We start from the raw sequence: 18585 nt of genomic DNA, 5'->3' as shown, positions 1-18585 counted from the left end.
AAGAAATTTGGTGGGGCCTCACCGGCAGGCGTGTGAGCTTCATGTAGTATCGCTCGATTCTGCCAAACACCTCTTGACAATAACGCTGTAGCTCCTCCAGCTCTTCCTCGATAACAGCAGCATCGAGGGGCTCGCTCTTTCCGATCAGAGCCTCACCCTGCCGGAATACATGCCCCATCTTCCCCGAGTTCAGAGCGATCTCCTGCTGGAACGCCTGGGTCATTGAGAGAGAGGCTCTTACATTCTCCTTCACAGTGATCTCACAAGAACATGGGCATGTAGATGAAGCAGACAAATGAGACAGAAATCCTCTCCTCACCCGGAGTTGTTTGATCTTGGCCTGAACATCACACTCTGAGAAGTGCTCAATATTGGTGAGCTGAAGGTCCATTTCAGTCAGCCACACTAGAATACTGTCTCTGGCTGTTTCAAACTCCTCCCTCTGGCCAATAAAGTGCTGAGGAACAAATATTAAAAAAAAATGTTGTTTTTGATCAAATTTGACGTAAAAGGATCTGTAACAAACTTACCTTGAGTCGCCGCAAAATAGACGCCACCCTCTTCTGCAGATTGTCCCACCGCCGGTTCCCATCATGCACCATTTCCCGCAGGCGACAGGAGGAGTCAGTGCGATTTTCTCGGGCCAACCGGCGGTACTGTTTATTTATCAGCTCTAGTTGGGTCAGACACTCTTGCACCTGACGCTGGAATGCCTGTAACAAACAAAAAAAACACACACACTTTGTATTAGTATTATGCTGCATTTCAAGTGAAGTTGCTTAAGTAAATAATGTGCAAACAAACACAAACACAATATTACAAACACAAACAAATCAGCATTGATATTAATATCAAATCATTAACTATAATAATATCACTTAAATTCTGGTTCTAAAACCAGTGTGGTGTTGAGCCACACTCAGAGCCACATTAAAACCATCAATAGTCCCATGAATTACGTGTTTTATGCTGATATGTAACCTGTTACCAATCTTGTACCAATATAAATATTAATAAATGAAACAATTTTGTGTCCAATGAATCTGCTGATGGTTACAAAAAAGGTCAACGAGTCGCTCGAGATTTGAAAACAACAGTCCTTGACAAATGAAGACCTCACTCACTCACTGTCCATAAAAGCTGAATCCTATTCAGAGTCACAGCTGCCGGAGCCCATCCCAGGACATTGGGCACAGTGCAAGCCCACTCAGGCCATGCACATACACACAGGTTACTCACACACTTGTACCTATGGCCAATTTAGACTTACCGAACCACCCAGTGTACAGGCCTTTGGACAGCGGGAGGAAACCGTAGAACTTAAGAGGGCATGCAAACTCATCATGATGCCCCACAATGCACAGTCAATGCACAAATTATTTTTATATAATAAAACATAGACTCTTTAACCTGTCAGTGAATGATATACAACACTGTATAAACAGGAATGACCTTACTGCCCTTTTCTCCACTGACCTGGCAGTGAAGGACACGTGCACGTGCAGCTGGTATCTGGGTCTGACCAGCAGAGTCTGGTCTAGGTAATACGATCCTCTTTTCCTCCCTCTCTTTCTCTCTGGCCAGTGTCCACTGCAACAGTTGTCAAGTATCAACTGTGCCGCCCTACCCCCCCACCCTGATCTTTCTCTCCTAACTCCTTCCCTCTGTTCAGGATGTACCTCGAACTTCTTCAACTCCTCTTTTGCAATTGTGTAAAGGACACCAGAAGAGTTGGGCAGGGCGGCTGTCCTCTCAGAGGCCTTCAGCCACTCCTCAAAGCGTGAGTAGTCATCCAAAAACTTCTGCCACAGCCTCCACGTCTCCTCGATCCTGATGTTACAGGAAACAGAAAAATAAAAAAATGTTTCATTATTTCTTTCTACATTTACTTTGGACTGTGTCTATCATCAGAACCCTGTCCATGTGTAGCATGGTCACTTGTACACAAGAACAGGTCTGAAATGGAACATTTACAGTTCTAGCCTGTACAACGTGGAGCGGCAAGTTTTTTTAATAAAGTGACCATTGAGAGTATATAAAGTATATAATAACACCTCACTATGATTTTCATATTACATAAGTTATACTGAAATGATCAAATCAACAAAGAACCAGTTTGATCTACCAGTATTACCATATCCTCACTCCCACGCAACTTACTTCAGCCTCCTCTCCATGGCGATGGCGCAGATGTTCCTCCATCGGCGGTCCAGGCCGCGTGTCGCCTGCTGGATGGAGTCGCATTCTGTCTCCGTGGCGCAGGCATCACAGTCGTGCAGCAGCACCTCACATAGGTTCAGAACAGAGGCCACGCCCGTGCTGTGCTTCTCAATGTCCCTCTGCAGGTCCTGAGAGACAGAAAACACCTGGAATTGGCTGCGCTCTATTCAGAATTTATTGAGCAAAATCATAAATGAGCACATAATCCTACATCCATGTAGATGTTCAACACTAGGCCTTCACCAACTCCTACAGTATGAATGTTCAGGGGTATCAGGCGGCGTCTGCCTGATAATGGTAATGTACATTGTATTGCAAACAAGATTCACAAGTCAGTAGTCAGACGAAATCTAATCAATATTCAAATGCCATTACACAAACGTGTGCACCGTTACACACTATGCAGAATATCCACTACCCTGCCAATATAAGAGGCAGACTATTATTGAAGATACAGTTGTTAATAGACATTTAAGAGCAGACCATACAAACTAGGTTTCTGAAAACACGAGGCAAACACCAGGTCTGGTTTCATTTTAGTCAGATGTAAACTGTATTGGGATATTCTGTGGTGCCTGTATCGCCATCTCCATATAGTGTAAAAAGTGTGTGTGTGTGTGTGTGTTGTACCTGCTGCTGGTGAAGTTTGCGCTGGATCTCCTGGCCATCACATGCCTCGTACACGATGGGTCTGGACAGCTCGGTCTCGATGTGGGCCAACCAGGAGCGCAGGCTGCTCATGTTCTTATCCAGCTGTTGGACAGCTACCAGTGTCTCCCTCAACTTCTTTACCCTGAAGAGACAGAGAGAGGGAGTAAGAACGTTATTCAAATTATGGACATTGACCTTCAATCAAAAGTTCAGCTTGAACACACACATCTGTCACATCTGTACTGTTCTACTACAATCAGTCCTAACAAACAGTCCCTCAGGGTTAAGTGTCTTAAGTGTCAGGGACATGATTATAATAAGTTAGGTCACTAGCCCACTATTTACCCAAAATGTTAATGTTAGCAATTTAACACTATTTAAATTATGATTTATTCAGTAAGGAAATTGATAAAGCATCTTGGTTTTGATGATAGAAATTAATAAGTAAAATAAAAGTGATACTGGAGCATGGAGTTGAGTACACAGATGTTTGCACACTGTGACTTGAGAAGGAAGGACAGGAGAAGGAAGGACAGAAGCGTGACTTTTTCAAAAGGGAAGGATTTTATCAAATACAAAATAAACAGGGACGAGGGCCGACAAGGAAACAGAAAGTAACCCAAAGGCGTGTCAGAAAGAAATTTTATAATATGGAGCTGCAGTGCTGCCCAGGCTCTTCTGTGCAGCAGTTGGAGCCCAAATCCAAGTTCTTATGCTAAGGGTGTTTTAAGAAAACCTGGACTTCGCTTCACCCAAACAGGCTGAACAGACAGCAGCACAATGCAAAAACAAAAAACTCAAGAGAGAGAAGCAAAGTAGACAAGAGATCAGTATGTCTGATCTCAGATACACTCTACGTGCCTCTCCTCGCTCAAGAATTCAGGAGGTGATAACCAAGATCCATGCAGATGCAAAACAAATAGATTTTCAACCCTCCTATAAATGCACTCTGACGACAACAACATCCACCTTCCTGAGTTCCGATCTTACCTACTGCCCAAGCATGCTGGCATGACAACGTTAGGGAATTCTGCCATATATGTCTAACAACTTGGTTCTCTGCCATTCTTATTCAACAGGAACGTAGATGATAGTTGGAAAAAACACTGACATGGGAAGCAGACTCTAATGACCTTGTGAACTGCAGGAAAACAACAAGCCCATTGTGACTATTTGCTTAAGTGTGTCCAAAGAGAAAATGACCATTTCCAAACCTCCAGCCGCAACAGCTGATTTCCCCATGCAGTGTTAACACTGCGATTTCAACTCGCTTATCAACACTACTATATTGTACATCTCAATAAATCATTAACACTGTAATTACAACCACTGAACCACAAGTTTCTGAGTTGAGAATATCCTGCCTGTTGACATCGCAGTCACATTCCGGAAGATCCAAGTCCTCATTGGGGCATCCTGCCATGTTATCTGTTCCGAAATCCAGCACCATCGAGCTCGAAACCTCGAGAAAATCCAAAGACGGGGGGGGGGGGTACGACAAGCTCCCTTCACTCTCGCCTGAGCGCAAAATAGTGGCTGAACTTTCGCTCTGCCCACCCTTGTTTCGGGCCAGAAAGGAGGGGTCAGAGGAGTGACTTGTCAACTGCTCTCAAAAAAAGGAGAGCGAGAGGGAGAGTCCCACTAAACACGTGTGACCCAAGAGGCGCCTGAGAGTGACAAGTGCTGCTGCTGCTAAAATAGACTCTTACAGTCATTAGCATGTGCCAGCAAGGGAGCTGGAATTTCTGTGTGTGTGTGTGTGTGTGTGTGTGTGTGTGTGTGCATAAGGGTGCTTTTTTCCAGTGGACACAATTCTGAAAATCCGACAAATAACCACAAATAACCACAAAAAACCTATTCCATAATTTTTCCATTAAAAAAAACAAAACAAAAGAGGACCCGTGGGTTAGAAAACAGTTGTCTGTGTGAGGTCATCATGAAATGTGTCATGAAACCATCACATGAAGTTCTCTGTCCTAAGTCATGTCACATGACCTCTAGACGGTCCAAAATGATAAACTGCTCTGCTTTAGTCACGTCTGCAGACCCCGCTTGTCAAAGAATGACAGTGGAACCATCCTGTGTGATCAGGGTAACATTTTAGGAACATTATTACTAATATTACCCATGTTGCTTTTCAACAAAACTCCTAACAATTAAAACTATTGGTAAATATAAGAAGAGGATTAAGATCTTGTTCATGTTTTATATATAATCTCTGGATTGAGAAGTATTTAAACAAAACTATTAAGAATAACATGAACAAAAATTCAAACCAGGGTTGGTTGACTGAAGACAGACTAATGCACGCAACTACGAAAATGTTCTAAAATTTTCTAAGCACTGTACACAATGTTGACAAATGTCACATTGTAACAGTCGTCACATGTATGTGACTTTAAGGTCCTCTCGCGAGAGGATAAAGATGGTTGTAGCCCATTCTCCTCGAAGATCCTCTCTCCCAGATCCTGCTAGTAACACTGTGTGTGTGTACTTATGTCTTGTAACCATGTGTATGCATGTTCGGTTTGTGTGCTAAATAAATGTGCCTGCCTCTGCCTCCCCATCCCGGCTCAGGAAGTGCACTTACAACATGTCAGTTCTTTTCTGTACTGATCTCTTCCGGGCTCATCACTTTGGACTTGCTTACTAAAACCACTACTGTTCGCCGAGACGGCACTCGCTGTACCACACGTTTATATTTATAGCTTACTTTCACTTTTGTCTGTGCTTAGAACAACGCACTGATTACATGCTTAATGGTATGGCTTGGAGAATAATTGTACAGTTGTACCGTTATGGCAGCAAACCTGGAATCCGTGCTCTGAGGAGACTCACCTGGCGGCGATGAGGTCGAGCAGGTGCTGCCAGCGTTCGCTGACTTTGCCGAGTTTGTATTGGATGTCGGAGGCCTTGCTCTCATGGCTGGCCCTGGCCAGCCGCTCCCCCATCTGCTGCAGCTGCTGTTTGTTCTCCTGGGCCACTGCGATCTCCTCCTGGTAGTCCTGATCACCAAAGTAGAACCGTCAAAGATTCAGAGTGACGCACCAAACACTGATAATGACAGAAACCTTGAATATTTTTAAATGAGAAAGTGCTTCAGAGCAACTATGAGATGAAACTATAATCTTGCATTTCCTGTTTCCTGCTGCACTTTATATGTGTGTATGTGTGTGTTTGTGGGAAAGTGTGTGAAGACAAATGCGAGTGTGTGCTCACCTTGCAGAGTTTCTCAATCATCTCCTCTATGCTGATCTCACCATTCTGGGAAACTCTGCTCTCCATGAGTGTGAGCCACTCACAAAGTTCTTTATTCTTCTCGCTGAACACGGCCCATTCATTCAGCTTCTCGCTCACCTGTTGTCTCCGGAGGGACAGCTATGAGGAAGGAAATTGTGACAGGAAACGTTTAGTTCACACAAATGAAGACAAAAAGTACGTGCAAGTACATATCTGCTTAAGACTTTTTATGCAGATGCTGCACCTCTCTAGATTGTTGTGTCTATTGAACAGATTCAACCCCTCCACAAAACAACTCAATGTTAATATTCACTGTGATCTTATAATAAGGATATGGTCCTGTTAGGTCTTATTGTCCCTGTCCTTGGTTGAGAAAATCTGAGATTAAATGTACTTTACAAAACGCATCACCCACGTCTCTTCCACACCCATAATTGAAAACACATCCGTTCTCTCTGTTTGAAAGTTTAAGGACTTAAACATTTGATATGGTGGTGCGAGAACAACCACTTGCTGCTGGTTGTCTGTCTCTGCTAACTTTTGGGTTAAAGTCATCTCCTTTAATGCATATGAAGCAAGACTTACATATCTTCTTACATATATGCTTAAATATGCTGCATATGTATTCTTCACAAAAGCATAAAACAAACATGTATATGCACGTGATTGTGTGTGTGTGTGTGTCCTGTATACCTGATGGCAGATCTCCTCCCACTGTCGACTGAGCAGCTCGAGTCGTTCCTGCAGCATACAGAGGTCATCGGTGCTCAGCACAACAGAGAGCGAGTCTCTCAGTTCTGCCAGCTGGGCCACGTCCTCCGTCCATCCCTCTATACTGCCCTCTAACTCCTGACACAAGAACACAGAAATAGTAATTCATCCATATGCTACACTCATGATAAAATACATACAGAAGCACACAACACAGAATAACTCCGCCAACTTAATCAACAGGGGCTTTGGAAAATAAATAATAATAATTTAATTTTAATTTTTTAAGGTGCTTTCTCTTTTGTGAAAAACAGGTCTAAATGGCTTTTTGAGGGTTAAAGGTTGCCAACTCCCGATCTAGATACACTGAAGTGCCTAAAGAGAGAATCGAAGTATGGTAATGGGAAGAAATGCCTTCCACACACCATGCAGCCCTTCTCTCAAACAACATATACTAAATTTTTTTTTTTAAAAAGGCATGATAATGAGGACAATGTCGAGTTGCAGTAGATGGTGCTCTATAATGCCAGGGAATCAGTGGATTTAGGCTAAACACTTCAGTCCTCAGATGCACATGTGTATGTTGAAGGTTTGACTTTGGGGGGGGATCACCTTTCACCATGTGAACACGGCCCATTCAACTGTTCGTTCAATTGTGTGGTTTCAATACATATTTTACATTCAAGTCATATCTGGTCACAAAGTGCAAACTATTTTAGGCTGCAAATTGGCATCAACTTTCAATACCAATCAGGCAACACTTGATCTAGTTTCAGGATTACAAAACAAAGCTATTTATGCACCTTCAATTAAAAAGGTAAGAGTAAACCTGCTCAGGCTATAACTACAAAACATGATATGGTTGTGCCATTGCCTGTCCCTCCCAGTCTTTTCTCAGCGCAGCTTGATTCCAGATGGACACTCATCTGAGCACTCGGAGCAACCGCATGCATGTTCTCATATAATCCGCACAGCTATATGCTTTTTCTTTGAAATCCATTTAAATCCACTGCATACAGCTCTGGAAATAACCAAACATTTCAACAGCAACAGACCTTCTTCAACATAATAAGCTGCTGATAATGAATTTTATTTCACCTATTAATTGGAATTTGATTCAAATGAATTTATATAACGTGCCCATCAATTGAAAAACAAGTAAATTGTTACATACATGGCACATAAAAACAATTTTTCTGTCAAAGGCCATATTTAATAAGTCCAATTCCATGCCTGACTGTATCTTTAATGAATAAAATGTGTTGAATGAGAGGTCTGTATGTGTGAATCTGTGGTAACAAGCAGAAGTGAAGACAGCAAGAGAGGTGTAAACCTTGCAGCGGATCTGCTCTGTGTGGAGCTCTTCGTTGTGGTCCGGCAGGGGCAGGGAAAGCTTCCGTTTGAATGCCCGCAGCTTCTCGTGAGACACCGCAATGCCCTTCTCACACCTCTCCCAGTCCTACACGCACACACACATAAAAAATAGAACCATTCATTAAAGCAAATTTACAGTATGCTTTTTTTCTGTTGCAGTCACATTAGCACCACCACTCAGGAGTGCTGCACAAATCTCTGCCTCTCTGAAGGGTAATGTGTGCTCTGAAGCCACAGGGTGCCAGCTGCAATGTATGCGCTTTTGCTTGTCTCACAGAAAGGCAGGTGATGTTCAAGCACCACATTTTCACCTGCTCAAGCTGGATACACAGTATCCTGTGCATGCAATCTGCGGCAAGAGTTATATAGCAGCAAGGTCAGTCAAGGCTATGCATGCAGAGCAGACACCATCATGAACAGAGTTGCAGCAAATTTATATACACTAGACTACATCTACTGCATGACATATGATATAAATATGAAAACCTCTGCAGTATTCTATAAGATGTAAAATATCATAATAAAGCATGCACAGAGGAAGCAGGTAAGCCCTATTTATAATCTGATAAACTGCAAACAAGTCAATACAGACAAATCGAGATCTTGACAAACTAGAGACATTACCACTGCCAAACAGGGTTGGTATAGAAACATGAAGTCAAACATATCAATGAAAGCCATTAATTCCCTTACAGAATCAATGCAAAGACTACAACATGCAAGCTATTATAAAAATGTATGTTTATAGTACCCTTGCTGTAAATACCCATTGACAGCCAGTTTATCAGAAATGAGAAAGAAAGCCGTTTGGAGAGAAGAGCCATCTTCTCCCTTGGAAGAAAATACGATGGATGCTCCTTCAGCTTGCTGCGTCAAACTAACAGAGCTGAGCCTCTCTCTCTCTCTCCTCCCTCCCTCCCTCCCTCCCTCCCTCCTTCTAACACACACACTCACATATACACACCTCACCCCTGAGTCAGCCGCATTCAATCTGCTCCTTCCCTGACACTCGCCACTGCCTCACATCTCAGCAGCATGTTGTTTTAAGCAGACCACATGATTCAAGCATGTACTCTGTCCGACATCAGTTGAGACTGCACTCCAATGGCGAAGTATTGCAAGACAAAATACTAGTGAACAATCTTGGCCTACCTTCCAATTAGGGTGGTAGCGGCCTAGTAGGTTAGACAGTCGCCTATGAACCAAAAGACCACAAGGTGGTCACAAAGGTTCAAACCCCACATACTACCATTATGTCCCTGAGCAAGACACTTAACCCTGGTCGTCTCCAGGGAGACTGTCCCAGTAACTAAAGATTATAAGTCACTCTGGATAAATGTAAATGTGACTTTTCACTAATATACAATTTTCATATTCTCAAACTCACTTTCAGTCCAACAGGACACAAATTTCTGTATAAAATCATATAATTCTATTCAAAATTAAGATCCGAGCAACTTTAAGAGGATAAAATCACCCATGGAATACTCATACAAAACCTTAACAAACAAGGCAGATCACATGCATGACAACCTAAACATTAAACATGAGTTAAGACGGATGACAAAATAACAGAATCCATTTTTAAAGACAAAAAATTAGAAAAGTGATCTGGCCTCACCTTAAGAACGTTAAGCAGCTCCTTCTTGCTCTCATCAAGTCTCATTATGGCGCTGTGCCAGCTCTCTTGTACCTCTGTGAGTTCAGCCTGAAGTGTGGCCTCCGCCCAGGCATCAGCAGAGAGTAAAAGTTGCCGGCCAGCCTCGATGGTGAGGATGTAGCTGCCCTGCTGCCTCTGCAGCACCTGTTCCTTCAGCTACAGGTGTAGAAAACATACAGAAAAATGGGGTAGGCGGTCATTTCTCATGACCATAATGTCATATTGCTCATTTTTAGTAGATGCTTAAGTAAGCCCCCTTCACATCTGTGGACTCAGAACCACTGCTTCCAAGAAAATCCGTCATCACTAATGTACAAGATTTCTATCAAGCTAGCAACTAGCAGTCAATACAGTTGCACAATGATTGACAGGCAGGAAATGTGTGTGACTGGTTTCCACTGACCATAACTTTAACAATTACTATGCAAAATATAAAATGATGGGCGGGATAAAAACATTACCTGTATCTTGTCCAGTGTGCTGCGGACCTGCTGCAGAGACAGGCTGGTCCCCTGCTGGCAACCCTCAGGCTTGAGTGACACCTCCCGCAGCCAGTGCTTGAACTTCATGAACAGCTCCCTGTAGCGCTGCCACTGGTGGACCAGGCCATCGATGATTCCTCGCCTCTGTTGAGCTCGCCTGACCACTCCTTGCCACTGGTTACTTAAAAGAGCCAGCTTCAGGCTGAACTCATCTCTGCAAATGTGATTGAGATTGGCAGGAATTAATAATAATAATCAGCATCATATTTTATATTTTAGGAAAGCATGTGGTCTAACCAAAAAACACAATAAGAATACAAATACATATATCTAATTCATTAATTTTTAGAGATGGTTGCGAATTTTTGAGTTACCTGTCGTCCACCTGACCCTGATCCAGCAGAAGGTGACCATCACTGATAATCGAGTTGAGGATCTGCTGTTGGCTGAGCATCTCTGCCTGAAACAGCTAAACAGGACAAAAAGACAGCAACACAGGGGCATTAGGGACACACCTCTTTTAGAAAAGGGGTCAGGGCATTTAATGATTTCATTAAGTATTTCTAATTTAATTTAATGCAAGTTTATACTAATGCATTGTCGAATAGTCAATAAAAATAGGCCAGTTGGATGTACACGAAGCTCCTTAAAAGCTTGATTTACATTGAAATCAATCAGGAAATTGACTCAATGGTATTTGGACACCTACTGGTGATTTGCAGTCGTGTAAATGTGTTGTTCTCACACTCACCTCGTGCTCTCGCTGCTGTTTCAGCAGACTCTGGTAATTCCCAGAAATCTCCCTGGCCAACTTTTCCTCAGTCTCCCCCAGGAAGCTCAGCCAGGTCTCACACTTCTCCAGGAAACTCTGCTGCTGAAGCTGGATGGCCTGAAGCTTGCTGCACAAACAAGACATGACAAAGTCATTAGGACATTGATGCAAAGCAGGAGGTCTGCCTACATTAGTATATACTGCAATATGTGTATAAGTGCTAATACATTTACATTTACACATTGATCAGACATGTCATGCTCAGGGAGTAAGTGGGGTTTGCGCCTGTGACTTTGAGGTCTTCTGGTTCATAGGTGAGTGTCTTACCCACTAGGCCATTATCAGCCATAGTATGGGAATATTTTTATTTGCATGTCGGTTCTTAGTATACTCTATATACAGAAGATCTCATTATGATGTATATGCTATAGAGTCATATGATTATGATAATTAATTATAATTACTATAATGACCACTGAAACAAATGTGTCACCTGACTGGGGTCTTAAAATTGCTTGTGGAGGTATCAAGGAAGCAAGGAAGTATGCTACGGTAAGTAGCTGCAGCAGATAAATACTTGTGTGAGAGCTGGCAGTCTTTTGGACATTTGACTATTGCATGTGTTAAATGTTTTCCTGTTAAACACAAAGATGGCATTTAACTAAACAAACTAATCACATTTCAGGTTCTACAGGTAAAATACTACAGCAAGCCAGTTAAGGAGGAAAAACTTTGGGAAAAAAAAGGGAAAAAAATGAGGGAAAAAAACGACTCCACGTGGGTGATTTTTATGCTGAAAGAGCTTGATTAAGTCCTTGTTTTGCCATGTGCTATATTTGTATGAAATACAAATATGTGTGGTAGTAGTGGGTAACACGCACACCTATGAACCAGAAGACCCAGGTTCAAATCCCACTTACTACCATTGTGTCCCTGAACAAGACACTTAACCCTAAGTTGCTCCAGGGGGGGACTGTCCCTGTAACTACTGATTGTAAGTCGCTCTGATAAGGGCGTCTGATAAATGCTGTAAATGTAAATGTAAATAATTAGTACTTGGTACAAAAGTTTAGTTTTTTATTTACCTAAAAGTATTCTAATAAAATATGGCACAAGACTGTAAATGACAACGTTGTACCTAAAACGTTCTATAATGTGGGCAGAGTTTGAAGACCAGCTCCTGTTGAGGCTCTGCATCCGTTTGATTTCCTTATCACTGAGAGGCAGCCTGTAACCCAGCTCATTCAAACGCTCCAGGTCAGGTGACAGGCTGCTGAGCTTCAGCATCTGATCCTACAAAAACAGAGAAGTTATGTTTTTACTAAAACTTTCATTTATGAAGACTGGAGTCATTAATCCAGAAAATGGTTCCTTTCTGGTACCTTCAGTTTCTCCATGCGTTCATGGATGGATGAAAGGTCTGAAGATCCCCCAGGATCCGGTTCCTTCAGAACCTGGTCTGCCTCAGCACACTGCTGTGTCAGTGATTCCAACTGCTCCATGAAGCTTTCATACTCCTGCACAGCAGCCTTGAAAGAGATTTAAATAATATTAATCTTCTCAGTTTCCAACCCTAAATTCTATTAAACATCATGATACAAATCTTGCTGAATTTGGCTTTTATATTGCCTTTTTCTTGCAGATATTGTTTATGGCCAAAAAATTGTTTTCATTTTTGTCGTATTACCTGCAGGGCTGACTGCTGTTTACACAGCGCTTGCTCCACTGTTACAAGGCGCTGTGTGAGTGACAGGTGGTCTGACTGGAAGGTTGCCACTGCAGACGGGTCCACCTGCTTCTTCAGCTGCTCCCCGACGTCATGTAACTGATGGACAGTTGACTGCACGGATTCTTGTGTCTTCAAAACATCCTGAAAATCAAATGCAACACAAGTTACCGGTAAGTGTAGTCACCACACCATGAGAAGAAGTCAGAACTACCAGGGTTAATCTACGAGAAAAAGGCTTCTGAGGAAATAAAATATACCAAAAATGCAGTAAAGGTCTATGACAAAAGAGCTTTCATTTGACTTAAAGCATGAACTTTTAGTCTTGCCAAACGTGCAAAGTTTATTGTCATGTATTCACCTATACATACAAGTCAGATCAAGTCAAGAGTCAGATTCATTCATCAAAATGAATCTTTTATTGTTAGAGCAAGCATGTTTCATGAAACAAAGTATTATGTACATAATATGTACATGTTTTTTTAATGACATGTTTTGCATATTTCTCCTACACTCACACTGCAGTCCTCGATCCAGGTGGTCACCTCATCTGCAGCAATGTCCCTCTCAATGGTGCTCTTGAGCAGCCGCTCGGCTTTCTCCTCCAGCTTTTGGACGCTGCTTCTGCTTTGGTCTTGAAGGTCTTGGTAATGCTGCCACATCTGCAGCAGTGCCTTGCTGCTCCTCAGCTGTTCGGAGATCTGCTCCATCAGCCCATTCCACCTGAAAAGCAGTCACACAAGTTCACTGACCCGACAATGACTGGGAAAATGTTTACATTTACAGTATTACATAGGGCAACAAAATGTATGGGAAACAGCCCACCTCAGGCTCACATCACACAGAGCGTTGTTGAGCGACTCAGCCACACTCGGATGACACTCTTTGAGCAGCTGGTGTGTGATGGAGCCAAACTTACGCAGACTGCTCTCCTGTTTGTCCAATTCTTCCTGCAAGGCCTGAGAGCACAGGACACATTCATGGCTCAATTCTCTTCCACAATCAAGACAATTAGAACGTTACTACTCTACCCTAATTAATATTACAAAGGAGTCAGCAGTGAGGCAGGCATCAGATGCTTGTGACCTTATACTGTGACAGGTAAATAATGCAAATATGGCTTATTTTATGTTCAAATGCAGATAAGAAAATTAAGTTAAGCTAATATAATTTAATTGTAAAAATAAATATTATAAGTACATTATTAAACGAATATGTTTATTTATTAAATGTATTATTTTAAAATAATGTTGTGAATAAATACAATCCTATTTATGTGGGTATATTTGAGTTTAAATAATGACAGACAATAAAGCTCTTATGTGGTGCAAAGTTTCTGCTTTAATTATTGCTAAATTAAAAATAAACTCATTTTGATAAAGTACCTCCAGGCTCTCCACCTGGGCCTGCACAGCCTCCAGGGATCCGGTAACAAGGCACAGGCGTGACACAGAATAACGACCCTCCATCAGGTACCCATTAATTTCTTCAGAAGCCCGTTTGTATAGGGTCCACTGTTCCAGTACCGCCTTCAGGCTCACCTTCATCTGCCCAATCTGACATCAGATAAATACCACATGATAGGAGAAATTTTAACAACAGAATCCCTTTATGGGGAGATTCCAGTTTGAACTGAAGAACTGACAGATGGGAACCCACCATGTGGTCCAGATTGGTCCAGGACTGGTTGAGGCCTTTAAGGGTCTCCTTGACAACTGTACAAGCATCTCCCTTCTTATCCTGAATAAGCACAGAGTCCCGTTCTTCAAATTTCTCGAGTTCCTTCTCTTTCTCCTTCATCAGTTCCTCCAACTCCTAAGAAAGAGAAAAAGGAGCAACTTTAAATCACGTCCTGCTTTTTTTTTTAATCATAGTAGCTCAAAAATGCTCTACTTGACAATTTACCTGACAGTCCTTAAGAATGTTCTGTACAGACGCGACATCCTCAATCCTGCACTTCCTCTTCAGCTTCTCCTCCTGCATGCTAAACCAAGTTTTCAAAGCCTGGACGCCATTCTCATGCTCTGACCAAGCTTCACGCAGCCCCTCCAAAACCTGGATCTACAAAAAAAAGGCAGAAGGCTCAGAAAAGCAGGAAACATTCCTGAGAATGTGGGTTATAAGAGCAATACAACTACCGAAGGAACTAGAGATAAAATAAATGTGATGTTTAAGGTGAACAGAACCTTTTCTGTGATGAGTCCTTGCAGTATCTGCCAGCGGCGGTTCATGGCACCCAGACGCTCAGCAAAATCAGTTTTGTCGCTGCGCTTTCCCTCCACATCCTGACTGCTCATCTGCAGGACTGACTGGTTCACGAAGTCAACAGTCAGCTGCTTACAGATCAAGTCTATTCGGAAACCCTAAAAGGAGAAAGGAATTATTGCAATTATGACTGAATGAATGTGTCCGACATGTTTCTAGCAAACTCTGTATTTGCTTCCCACCTTGTACTTCTGGAGATAGTTCTGGATGGTCTCAGAATCCACCGCTTCCAAGATCTTCTGTTGATCCTCGCTGATTACGTTCTCCATGAGAGTGATCCAGCTCATCAGTTCGGTAATGGCATGCCGGGATGCCAGCTTCTCCATCTGTAGCTGTGGGTGGTAAAAAACGAGTTCAGTGAACAAAACTAAACTAGACAAAAAAAATCTAATTAATTCGAAGCTCTGTAATTAATTAATCTTGTAAATTTTCGCAAGTTAATAAATTCCAAGCATGAGAAATGCCATGGGTGGCGTGTGAGTGTGTGAAATGCGTGTGTTATACACTCAATGTTTGAGATCTGATCAATCGTTAATCGGACTATGAGGAAATCGGGCACTGACAAAAGTTCCCATTTTCTTGTAATAAAAAAAGTGTGATTTAATTCATTATTTTTTATTATTTGTTTTCTAATTAATTGCAATTAATGTGTTTAATTCCACCCCTATTTAAAATATATACACAAAATATTTCACAGTGTATATAACAGTGTATATTTAAGACACATTGTATGTTCTCACATCAACATATTTAAAAGCCATCATCTTTGTTAGCTATGTACTCTGCCACCTGACTTGTTGAGACATCTGACCTGGTGAAGCTTCTCCTGGACCACCGGGATGCGTGTCAGCAACTCAGCCCACTGGTTCTCCACCTGAGCCATCTGTGACCTGAGGGCGGCCGTATCCGCCTTCTTCAGCCTCATCAACTGGTTTCCTGTGCTCAGGACAGAGGAACGCAAAGACGACTTTGCATCCACCTCTTTAGAGAAGTCCTGAGGAACATGAAATGCAGAGTGAAACTCCTAGCATGAAGGAGTTTAGAACAAACCATAAGGGACTGTCTGTCATTATTGCTCACCAGAAAGGCGTACAGGTGGTCTCTGACGGTCTCAAGCTCCTGAGGGACAGTGACGGACTGAGTGTTCCAGAACTCTAGCCTCTCCAAAGCGGAATGGAGCCACTGGCTCAGCTCAGCAGACTCAGTCTGGTACCTGAGAAGAGGGACATCAGTAACATTAGTTTTCAGCTCATGGTTTTCAGCATATTGTGTAAATGCAAACGAGACTAGAGATTTAAAACATTCTGGGAAAGTTTCCCATTTATGGATCATAGCCAGAACTTTTTGCTGACCTGCTCCAGTGTTTGAGGGTGGAGTCAAGTCGGTGCAGCTCCTTGTTGATCTTGGTGGTGCAGCTGAGCCAGTGTTCCCCCAGCTGGGTCAGCTGGTTCTGCAGGTCAGGGCAGCACACACACAGCAGTAGCCGCTTCCCGTCCTCCAGCAGCTGGTAGAGCTGCTGCTGTCCATCCATCAGACTAGCCTTCAGATTCTGGAGTAAGGAAAATCCTCAGCAAACACTAACCATCACCTAGGTACACACTGAATATTTAGATAATCAGGGCTGTGGTACCTGATAAAGTCCAATCCTCTCGTTCAGCCTGTCCTCTGTCTCCTCCACCAGTCCCACAGCAGGGATTTTGCACTCCACCATCTCCAGCTGCCTGTACAACTCCTGGTAGCTCTCCACCAGCTGACTCCACGACTAGGATGGAGAATCCAGAAACAAAAATGATTACAAACCAACGATTGGCACACAAGTAACCATCCAAACAGATCCCACCTCAAGGATACCCTCGAGCTCCACCCCTCTCTTGTGGGCCTGCTTCAAAATGGACTGAGCCTGAGTCACCATGTCCTCCTGGGCTTGCACCTCTCTCTGAACCAGCACCCCGCTCACCTTCCTGAAAAGGGACTCTGTCAAAACGAGATGAGTCTCCAGACCCTGGAAAAACTCCTGCAGAAACAGAAAAAAATGGACATTTATTGGAAAAAACTAAGCTAAAGCTAAAACTTAACAGCCAAAAAGAAACCAAAACCTTACTTTGTGCTTGTCCAGGAGGATCTGCACTTCAATAACAGAGCCAACGCTCATTTTCTGGTCGGCAGCGATTTTGTCCTGAGCTGTGTCCACCAAATCTGCCAGGTCTTGGAGGGTCCTCTCATACTGGGCTTTCAGTGCCAGGTTCTGGTTCAGTCCACTTCTCCGAGAGCCCACCATCTGAACCAGTTCCTCATAGGCATCCTACAGGCAGAGATTAACACAGAAATGATATCCCAGGTCAATTTGTATTGGCGAGGACTTGACAAGTATCCCCGTGGCTTCAAACGTTTAACATAATGCATCAATTTCCCACTTGTGGGACTAATAAAGGATCATCTTATCTTATCTTACTTAAAATGAAATGTTCTCATATCATGGCAAATTCATGCCTGACAGAAAATACAGATAAGGAAACAGTTTTTTACTTTCTGCTCGTCTCCACATGCTGAAGGGTGTTTCTGTGCTAAGGTAAAGATTGCGTGAGTGGTTTGTGACCACATCACCCTTATGTGAGCACATTACCCTTAGATGAAGCACTTACCTGCAGTTTAAGCAGCTCCTGTGAGGTGACCTGGTCCAGATTCAGTGTCTCGCCTCTGTTCCTTAGCTCCAGAACCTTCTGTTCAATCTCCTTGAGACTGTCTTCAGCCTCAAACACAGTCTGCATGGCATCACAGAAGCAAAACATTTTTCTCAGACATGTCACAAATCCTGTGTTGATGTACAGTCACAACTACAATATTATTGGAAACAGACTATTAGTAGCCTGTACAATCTTGTTGTTAACTGGATCTCACCTCTGCCTGTTTGGAAGCACATCGGTCCAGAGTACTGCAAATCTTTTGCTGCAGCTGGAATTTATTGTCACTGAGAGCTACAGACAGCAACCTGAGGTCAGCCTGAAGACAGGAGTACAACAATCAATATGGAGAATATTTAATACTCCAAATGTAATGTTTAGATAAAACATTTAAATGACTGTAAATCATTTTTTTGTCAGGACCAACCTGAACTGGTCACATGCTTATTCAAAATAATATACACAAACAGTATTCACTTTTTAGAGTAAATCTAAAAGTAGAAATATGCATCTTTTGGACAAACACATACCTGGAAGGCTGCAAGCTCCTGCAATCGGTCTTTTAGAGCCTCACATCGATGCTCCAATGTAGAGTCCAGCAGCTTTAATCTGTTTTCCAGGCCATCTAGGGTCGCCCCCATCATGTCCTCATCTCCTTGCCAGGACTCCTCTTCTGTTCTCAACACCTCCCTACAGTGTTGCACTTCTTCAGTCACCTCCTTCACTTCCTTAGCCAGAGCCTGTAGAGCAGAAATCAACAGAAAACTGACACAATGATAGTAGAAGAATCTGAAAAAACCTGT

The 18585-nt window shown here is 42.7% G+C and overlaps 1 protein-coding gene across 8 annotated transcripts in view; it reads right to left on the bottom strand.

Annotated features, from left to right (window-relative positions):
- syne1a (spectrin repeat containing, nuclear envelope 1a) overlaps positions 1–18585 on the bottom strand; it is a 119477-nt gene that overhangs the window by 7817 nt on the left and 93075 nt on the right. For 5 of the 8 annotated variants that reach the window (XM_028953075.1, XM_028953077.1, XM_028953078.1 and 2 more), the window contains 33 exons: positions 18313–18522; positions 18000–18101; positions 17744–17863; positions 17203–17403; positions 16942–17115; positions 16732–16863; positions 16454–16650; positions 16182–16314; positions 15913–16095; positions 15284–15433; positions 15023–15199; positions 14742–14897; positions 14496–14651; positions 14222–14392; positions 13662–13795; positions 13355–13559; positions 12798–12980; positions 12493–12639; positions 12249–12403; positions 11090–11237; positions 10713–10807; positions 10318–10552; positions 9818–10012; positions 8156–8281; positions 6805–6960; positions 6091–6249; positions 5710–5876; positions 2851–3013; positions 2161–2348; positions 1680–1830; positions 531–713; positions 320–457; positions 23–214 (listed from right to left, as the gene is read on the bottom strand). In XM_028953075.1, the coding sequence (XP_028808908.1) occupies positions 23–214; positions 320–457; positions 531–713; positions 1680–1830; positions 2161–2348; positions 2851–3013; positions 5710–5876; positions 6091–6249; positions 6805–6960; positions 8156–8281; positions 9818–10012; positions 10318–10552; positions 10713–10807; positions 11090–11237; positions 12249–12403; positions 12493–12639; positions 12798–12980; positions 13355–13559; positions 13662–13795; positions 14222–14392; positions 14496–14651; positions 14742–14897; positions 15023–15199; positions 15284–15433; positions 15913–16095; positions 16182–16314; positions 16454–16650; positions 16732–16863; positions 16942–17115; positions 17203–17403; positions 17744–17863; positions 18000–18101; positions 18313–18522 (5382 nt within the window). Of the gene's footprint in view, positions 1–22; positions 215–319; positions 458–530; positions 714–1679; positions 1831–2160; positions 2349–2850; positions 3014–5709; positions 5877–6090; positions 6250–6804; positions 6961–8155; positions 8282–8947; positions 9060–9817; positions 10013–10317; positions 10553–10712; positions 10808–11089; positions 11238–12248; positions 12404–12492; positions 12640–12797; positions 12981–13354; positions 13560–13661; positions 13796–14221; positions 14393–14495; positions 14652–14741; positions 14898–15022; positions 15200–15283; positions 15434–15912; positions 16096–16181; positions 16315–16453; positions 16651–16731; positions 16864–16941; positions 17116–17202; positions 17404–17743; positions 17864–17999; positions 18102–18312; positions 18523–18585 lie in introns of those variants that run through there. The other 3 variants (XM_028953080.1, XM_028953081.1, XM_028953082.1) reach the window with 3 other exon arrangements.

The sequence above is a fragment of the Denticeps clupeoides genome, chromosome 14 (genome assembly GCF_900700375.1).
Source record: "Denticeps clupeoides chromosome 14, fDenClu1.1, whole genome shotgun sequence".
NCBI classification, from domain to species: Eukaryota; Metazoa; Chordata; class Actinopteri; order Clupeiformes; family Denticipitidae; genus Denticeps; species Denticeps clupeoides.
The sequence above is the reverse complement of the archived record's forward strand: the minus strand, read 5'-3'. Positions and strand labels throughout refer to the sequence as shown.